Below are 8,517 nucleotides of genomic sequence, written 5' to 3' on the forward strand. Positions count from 1 at the left end.
TTACGGATTTTCCCTACCGTCCCCCATGGACCTGCCAGTGTTCCTGGATCTATCTGTGGGCACGCATGATGGCCGGCGCAGTTCCCCGTCCTGAATGAAATTCCTAAACCGGACGAAACCCCAGATCCAGTCAAGCTGCCAAGAGGGATCAGTGACGTTGAGGTAAAGTATCCCCTCAGTTGCGCGCTAATTTGGTGACTGGCACGGTTGGCTCGTGGGTGTTTCTTTACTGCACCGACTACGTTGTAATGGCTGACGCGGGAGGTTGACCTGTGGGAGCGCCGGGGATGACGCTCAAAAGAGGAGGGAGGCTATGTAATACGATAGTGGTTTATCCCTCGGTTCTGGTGAGGCGCCACTTTTGTACTTCGAATTAGCCCCCTTGTACCTCGCTGGGTGGGCTGGCCTTTTAGGCCATGCCAATAGCCCGGACACCTTCTCCGTGCTGAATATATATATTCTGCCCGAGTATTTTGTCTTCTTTCGTCTTCAGGGAGTCTCGGGACGCTACACTTCTGTATTCAGTAGTGGGTAATATTAGTATTAAGGACTACTTTACTGTGTACTTAAAGTTTCACATATTAGTTCCTACTTTCAGGACCCAACTACATCAATGTGTGAATCAGAAAACTTTAGATCTTCCGGCGATAATACCGTAGCGATCCGATTTTGGCTTTAACTACGTAGGAATTTGAATCTGCGCAGGATGTTCATCTGCCGTGTGTCGTGTCCACTGGGTATTATGCGTATTGGCAGTACACGCTCTTAGCGTTATTTTGGCTTGCAATGACTTAAAGGAGGATTCGGGGGCTACAAGCGTAAATTTTTTGCCTAAGCCAAAACGGGAATGTCGGTAACAAACGACATTTTTGTCGGACCACTGCAGCGTAGTAGTGTTGCGCGTACTTAAAATTGCCGAAAAACTATACTGTTTACCAACTTGCCTAAATATGAGGTCCAATGAATCAGTGAAATGCGTTGCATTCACAATCGGAATATGTGGAAGTGACCTACTGCAATGTTCGCTGTGGGAAATGTTTTCTAAAAATAAATATAATTTTATGCGGGACTGAAACATGGCTCAATGGTTTGTTCCTGCCTGGTGTTCCTATCTTAGGCACCGTTACTTAAAACACGTTATTGGCGTACCTAACCTCTTGGATTGGTTATCTTTCGGGAGGTCTTCGTAATTTCATTCGTTCTGCGATTTATTGCTTTCTGGAGTGGGGGTTACTGTTTCCTTGCGCGGAGCTTAGACAGTTGCTACCTAGTGGACAATTGCTCCTCGGATTTTCCTGCTCAGATCCTTGTTTCTTATCAGGTTATAACCCGAATTTTGGTCTTAACCGTTTTTTTTCAGTGTCCGAACCTGGTTCTGTTAGCTGTGCATCAATTTTGTGATAAATACTTTGACACTTCCCTACTTTTACGGGATTCTGCTCCCCTAGGCGTCTCTTTTTGTTTTATACATGCTTAATGGCTCAAAGCATCGCACTTCCGCCTACTCACTTTTTTGATAGTTGGCCGTGATTTCGTTGCTTGTGTTTGTCTCCGTAGTTTTTGGCTAATTAATGCTTAAGATGGATTTTAATGCTTTTAGATACGTCTCCCTCGTTCAAGCGGGATGTTTGGCACGACCTTTTTCAATAAATCATCGCCCACACCCTCAAGCGATTACTATGTCTTTCCCTCCGTCCTGCAAAGTTTTGTGAACAAAGATACCCACTTTAATACCTCATCCACATCTGACAGTGTTCCTCTGATTACTGATTCTGATGGTAATTCTTCTCAACCCCCTTCCACCTCCTCCCCCTTCTCCCGGCGCTTCTCTATGTTCTCCGCGCCCTCTGATAACGAGCCAGAGTCCTTCCGTGGATTATCCCGGGGTCAGCGCCTTCTCTACTTCGGCATCTCTGTCTTCTGCACCTCTCTCTTCTTTTCCTTTGCTCTCATCTTCATCCCTCTCCTCGCCACACCTTCAGGTCTTCGCAAATTCGTTTTCATGTACGTCCTCAGCAACGTTGCACTCATGTTTGCCTTCGCCTTTGCCTTCGGTCCTTGGACGTACGCAAAGAGTCTAGTGACGCGGGATCGTCTGCCCTCCACCTTAGCCTACGGGGGGAGCCTCTTCCTTGGTATCTATGGCGTGGTGTGGTGGCGAAGCACCTTTTGCGCTCTCCTTGCCATCGTCATCCAGATCGGACTGGGTCTGTGGCAGCTGAAACAATTCATTTGGGGAGGGGCGAAGGCTTTCTCGCTCTTCAGTATATTTTCCTCTCTAAGGCCTGGTAGAATCTCTGGAACTAATCTGCCGGTCTGAGTGAGGGGAGTATAAGCAAATATTCTTCTTTTTTGTTCCTCGGAATCATTATTTTTTCATACATTGCGACATTGTTTATGCTTAATTGATGGTGTTGGTGATGAGCAAGAGGTGAAGGCGTTTTTGGTTTCAATACTCTGCTGCATAATTCTATTTCAAGCGTTAATGTTTGTGATATATTTTTCATTTATTTGAAAAATGGATATTTTAGGTCTGAAGGTTTTAGTGGTTAGTTGACAGTTTACCTTCTCAGCGTTGGTGTAATGGTTTGCTTGCACGGAAACACTGTTGAGATAGTTATAATGTTCGAGATCTTGCATGTTATTAAGCCCTGTCTGCAACTGTAGCTAATAACCTTCTATGGTCTAGTGGTTTAAATTAATGTAGTAATTTATCAGCGCTCACCGTACTCCGACATATCTACTCGTTTTAAAAGAATCATTATCCGATTCTAAAGGGACTTCTATGCTTGCATGCTTTTACAGTTAATCTTAATGTGTAAATTGTTTAGTATGAATAGAGCCCTCACTTAACGTCTTATCTTTCAAAGACTTGTTTTCGCGGAAACGGAAACCGCCTATTTGGCATAGTCGTAGATTTCAAATCTCCAACGTATCTCACTAGTAATAATACTTTAAGTGAAGGGGCTGTGTATCACTAGACTAGCGAATTCGACTCAAAGGCATGTTCCACACCCTACCTTTTCCCTGAGTTGTCTTCTGGATGATTCCCCTTCTCTAGTGTTTCCAATAAAATCAAAGTCATCCTTTTGAAGACTTACTAGCTATCGATACCAACCTGGCCTTGGTCCTTTGGATAAGTTGAGTAGTCAGCTTTGTTGGGAACTGGAACGGAATTGTCTCACGAGTACCCACCCGTATGGATTTTGCAAAGGGTTCAGGTACGTAAGGTGTTTGAGATGTGGGCGCCAATAAATTCAGCGACAGGTACACCCACTTCAGGTATTTTTGAGGGGGGATTCACGTTCCATGAATAGCCAATAATCAGACGTCCTCCATATTAAACCTAGGCGTGCTTACAACAAACGATGAGTCTAGTACACTGTGGGATTGCTTTTAAGCAGTAGTTACAAATGCGTGACGTAACGCGCCGCCGTAAGCTCCTGTAGGTCTATTAATCGTGGGGTAGAACTGTTCTACGCGTACAACTGGGCGCGGGCGTACAAATCCACCCGAATCACAGACGCATCGCACCCTTACGAACCAGTATTGGCCAGGCCATTCCCACAAATACTGTTACCACGACCATAGATTTCACGACGTCTGGTTCCGAGAGCCGACACCTACCTGGTGTTTGGTCATCCCCATCTACCCACATTTCCGTCCCTGCTACTTTGGGCGATCAAGAGAGGTTTAGACGCTAATTTGAAAACAGTAGATTACCACGGGTGCCCTTAGCACCCGAAATCAAGCACGAAAACACTCTCGGGTACGTACTCATGAAGATGACGACAGGATCTCCCTTCCTATAATACATTAGGAATGGCGAGAGAGCACGCCGCGCCTAAATATGCTTCTAATACTGCAACTGCAACAACTGTCGGTAGACCGTGTTCCTCAAACGTTGACATTTGCGGAATCGCAAGTCCACTTGTTCGCCAAGTTTTCGGTACTAATCGACTTGCTTTCACAGATGTTTAACGGCTACACAGAATAAAAATGATCAGACCAGATAAAGTCTACCTCACCACTGAACCTTTAAGCAAGAACGCACTATAGTGGTGGAAGGTTTTTATATATACATGTGAATTACTGAGGTTCCGCTACCAAGAATTATTTTTCCGTGAATATCAGGCTGTAAAAACCCCGACGTAGGCAGGACGAAGAGTTCGATCATGTAGGCTGTAGCCCACCTTCTGTATGACAGCAATCGTGTTCGGCTTGTTCTCACCACTCACAGGGATGGTGAACACAGCTTCGTGAATGTTAGGGTTGAAAGTATCGCCAATCGCTGGCACAATTTTGTGTAAGCTATGCTTGGAAAAAACCTAAACATTTGGGTAAAACGAGTAACCCGGCAAGATTACAAAGAAACATCAGTGGCATACAGACAAGGCATTTACACATACTTTCAACAACTGGGCGTCGGTCATTTTCAGACCCTCAAACAAATGCCGGAAATGAGGATTAACACCTTCTTTGAGCTGATCTTCAGGAGCGCTTTCAGTAGCCTTTTCAAGTACGTCAGCAACTTCAAGAAGATCTTTGCAGAAGGATTGGATACCGAATAACTTCGCGTCTTCCACTAGTCGAAGCATTCGCTTTCTCACATTTTCGGCTTCAGCTAGAGCTCGTTTGTATTTGTCTTCGAAATCATTGCGTTCTTGTAAAAGTTTTGCGTTTTTAGCCATAGCATCTTCCAACTCATTACTAGCCGGTAATGGCGGAGTTGTTGCGCTTTCTTCTGGTGATTTCTGGCTCTTATTGTCAGCTTCCATGCTCAGTCGGAAGAATTGGGAACTATTACCTTAAAAGTCCCAAATTGAACATTTACCCGACACTCGGTTGCAAAAGACCTCGAGATAGTAATCTGCATGGTAAACTACGTAGGCCAAACATTCCCCAGGCTAAGAATGCAAGAGCGGTGTTTCAGGAATGGTCAAAAACTCTCATTTACATCATCAATGTGCCATGTAATGATTCGGTATTTCGCTTATATAGGTTGTTTTGTTCAAGTTAATATAAAATAAGCATCTAATTAAACATCCCGTATAAAGCGAAACTAAACTGCGGTATGCAAGCTTGAATGTAATTTTACGATATCACTCATATCACAGCAGGCACTTTTCCATGCCAGCGATATATTTGAGACGCAACCATTTGCCAGAATTGCCCATACACCCTGCCACGCAAGTACGTACCAGGAGCGATTCTGAGCCCCGCCAGCCCCAGCTGAACGCCCAGAGCCTCACCACCCAAGTGCAGGAACAGCACACCACCGACGCAAATTAAGGAAGAAAAAACCAGCCAGTGTACAGGAGATGAGTTAAAAGCTAGACTCTCTAATCGAGCCTCCATTTTTCAGGGACATATGGTTCAACAGGTTCATCCAATGACTCCAAGGTGGAAGGCGCACTGCCAAGAGCTCCCTCGAAAATTTCTTGCTGCTCCACTTGCCACGCAGCCAGATGTTCCGGTTTCACCAAACGATTATAGAAGCGGTCCCATATGTAGCCTTCACGTACCTTAGATAGAACCTGGACGGAAGAATTTTAGACAGTAAAACATTCACAAATCACGTCCAGCAAATTATGACATCAAAATCGTACTTGGTAGGCCTTAACAACACCCAGCCTTTATGATGAATGAAAACTCATTGAAATGGATGCGTAAATAGCACAATCGTAGGATCCCGAATACCAGGAAACTTTAAGGGGCACGTGAGTTTAGGCAGCCATTTAGGCAGTAAGGAGGTGTGAACAAGGGCACACAAATTGCCACAAGAGAACTGAACCCACTTGATGCCTCAACTTGAGTTTCCTTCTACCTGCTAGTGGACGCAGTGAGTAGGGATAAGTCTGCTGACCCCAGTCTGGAGTGGTACGCAACTCTTCAATTAGGCTAGGATAAAGAGACCTCTTCTCTTCGGGCGTCAAAGAATCATAGTCAATGCCATAACTTTCTGGTCTGGGAAGGCTCAGCTCTTCCAATTCCAAGCCAGACTCCAGAAGAGCGTCATAGAAGGCCTTGTTTCTTGTGCTGGTCAGTGGCGTCTCAACAGTATCAAAAAGCACTGCAGTGATTCCCATACAATGACATCTGTATGCCAAAATTCGACCGATGTTTTCAGCCGCAGAGACATCAACAGTGCTGTAAAGTTGCTTGCTTATAGCACTTTCTTGCGTGGACGCAGACAAAACAGCGCCTGAAGTTTTGTGTACCACTTTACCAACTGTGTGATGCTTATCGCGTTCGAGAACAATCCTAAAATTGTAGAGTCACGTTCTAGTTACAACTCACTTATGCCAAAAATCCCTTCGAGGGGCTTGAAATTCCCAACCTGCGGTTTTATCAGCGATACCCATTAATTCTAAATTTCTAGAAGATTAAAATTAAAGCGACTCGTGTACCTGGGATTCCGATTTCTGTATGATCTGAAGCAATTAATAAATAGGTTGCAACGCATATCGTGTAAAGCCAAGCTAGACATAGAGGGGAGCATCTTTCTCCATCTGATGTTATAAGTCGCCAGGCCAGTATCGGCAGTGCTCGAAGGCTAACTAGGCTCCCTACCCACAAAGCATTATTGGCATATTATACCTTAACGAAATTTTAATAATGCTACTCTCTTTTTGCGATTACTTCTAATAATGAACGTAGATATCGAGTTTTGTGATGGGAAGGCATCACTTTTCTCCAGGTGTTGAGTTGCAAATGGTAGGTAAGTATTTTCTTTTCAAGTAAATTACTTAAACCCCCAGTCATACTCAAAAATCGAGTAGTCCATTCCCCTTAAATAAAGCTTTCACCCGAGAATTTCGCATGTTAGTCATTCTTAGTCCAACTTCTAATGATAATATCCACTACTTTCAGTTGTGCTGCATTTAATATGTAAAGCATTTTTACTCAAATGCGCCTTCCGGTGGCAAGGGGTTAGTTTGTAGCATCCCGAGACTCCCTGAAGACGAAAGAAGACACAACACTCGGAAAGAATATATATATATTCAGCACGGAGAAGGTGTCTGGGCTATTGGCATGGCCCAAAAGGCCAGCCCACCCAGCGACGTACAAGGGGGTTAATTCAAAGTACAAAAGTGGCGCCTCATCAGAACCGAGGGATAAACCACTATCGTATCACAGGTTTATGCCAGCAGCTTGCCTAAGCGGACACCATCTACCCCTACGGCAAAAAAGAAACCCTTTTCCCTTTGACGCTTGACAACCTGCGAATTTTTACCATACTTCAAGAATAAAAGATGTCCAATTTTCTTTTTCCACGGTATGAAACCAAAGGAATAATGGAGAAAAGTGTAATCTGTTGCAGATGTACCCGAGTAAAACCATCAAGAAAATTGACTTGCAAACCTAAAATGAACAGAGCATTTTCATTACTCGATGGACATCACCTTTGTTGTGTTTTTTAAAGCGCGAATTTCAATTTAGTACCATGAAAATTACTAGTGCTGGGTTCTTGGTAATGGTTCAATTCAGGAAGTTTGAAAGTACGCCTCTTGAACAACCTACTGGGCATTCAGACACATGGGTATCATGTTCTATAATATGTTTGCAACACTGTATTCAATCCACGGCGGCTTCTTATTCGCATATGTTTCAATGAGATAAGCCAGCAATACTGTTCAAGATTCTCGTGAAATGTTGGAAGTCGAATGAATCTGCAAGAGAAAGAAGCAACTCAAATTGACAAAATCACCTCCACTTTGAACAATAAGTCTTGTGGGGCTTAATCTAATGAGTTCCAGTAAATCAGTAGTTGTTTTATTCCGATGCCACGTTATATGCCCCATGGCGACGGGGTTCGAGAGGATAATTGCCCCGCCGGGTTTCAATTGCCAAGACGGGAATTTATGCTTCACCAATGGCATGTGGATGCATGGGTATGGGGGAACAAATTCTAATGGAAGTAGGGAGGAGCCGAGAGATCACGGCTTGTTCATCCACTTCTCTCGGGATCCCGGGATAAGTTTCCAACTCTTCACGTTAGCCTTTGTAACTCGTCCAATTGTGCACGCATCCAGTGGTTCTCATGGATCCAAAAATGCCAAATCCCACGATTAAATGGGCACGCATCATTAATGTAGCAAAAACATTACAGGCGATGCGAATACTTATTCCACTTTTCCTCTGCTAGTCTCTGCTCACCCTCTTTTCTGCCTATTAGTGCTTGTTAGACAAGCTGTATCTTGCGCTCTTGTGGGCATCGACTGCAAATCACCGTGTTGATGTGTATAACTGATGTGAGCAACGCCATCAACTGACAACCAATTCTCTTTCAATCCTGTGTTGATGAGTGATTTGATTTGAAGGCGCTTTATTGTGCAATAATCTCGTGCCATAAAGCAGCGGTCCTTTGACCTACTGCCACACCGTTGATCATCACTTTTCCAGCTGAGTCAAGGATGAATTTGCACAAACTTTCTGGTGGCCGTATTAGTTTTCTACGTTTTCTATCTCATCTATTCACGCAAGACATGGGGTAGCCAAATAAGCTTAATTAAG

At 44.1% G+C, this 8,517-nt stretch overlaps 3 protein-coding genes across 3 annotated transcripts; 1 reads left to right on the forward strand and 2 right to left on the reverse strand. All coding sequences in view use genetic code 11, as the record gives it.

Annotated features, from left to right (window-relative positions):
• Positions 1-1,624: 1,624 nt before the first annotated feature.
• Positions 1,625-2,320, forward strand: EGR_00550 (Protein transport protein SFT2; the record flags this gene model as incomplete). Its single annotated transcript, XM_024489799.1, has 1 exon — positions 1,625-2,320. The coding sequence occupies one exon, from the start codon at positions 1,625-1,627 to the stop codon at positions 2,318-2,320; it is 696 nt and encodes a 231-aa protein (XP_024355796.1).
• A 1,810-nt stretch (positions 2,321-4,130) lies between these two features.
• EGR_00551 (GrpE protein) lies at positions 4,131-4,778 on the reverse strand (the record flags this gene model as incomplete). The annotated part of the gene is made up of 2 exons (XM_024489800.1): positions 4,131-4,328; positions 4,410-4,778. The coding sequence occupies 2 exons, from the start codon at positions 4,776-4,778 to the stop codon at positions 4,131-4,133; spliced, it is 567 nt and encodes a 188-aa protein (XP_024355797.1).
• Positions 4,779-5,342: 564 nt separating this feature from the next.
• Positions 5,343-6,089, reverse strand: EGR_00552 (hypothetical protein; the record flags this gene model as incomplete). The annotated part of the gene is made up of 2 exons (XM_024489801.1): positions 5,343-5,537; positions 5,799-6,089. The coding sequence occupies 2 exons, from the start codon at positions 6,087-6,089 to the stop codon at positions 5,343-5,345; spliced, it is 486 nt and encodes a 161-aa protein (XP_024355798.1).
• Between the last annotated feature and the right edge of the window lie 2,428 nt (positions 6,090-8,517).

The sequence above is a fragment of the Echinococcus granulosus genome (assembly GCF_000524195.1).
Source record: "Echinococcus granulosus chromosome Unknown EG_S00002, whole genome shotgun sequence".
In the NCBI taxonomy this organism is placed as follows: Eukaryota; Metazoa; Platyhelminthes; class Cestoda; order Cyclophyllidea; family Taeniidae; genus Echinococcus; species Echinococcus granulosus.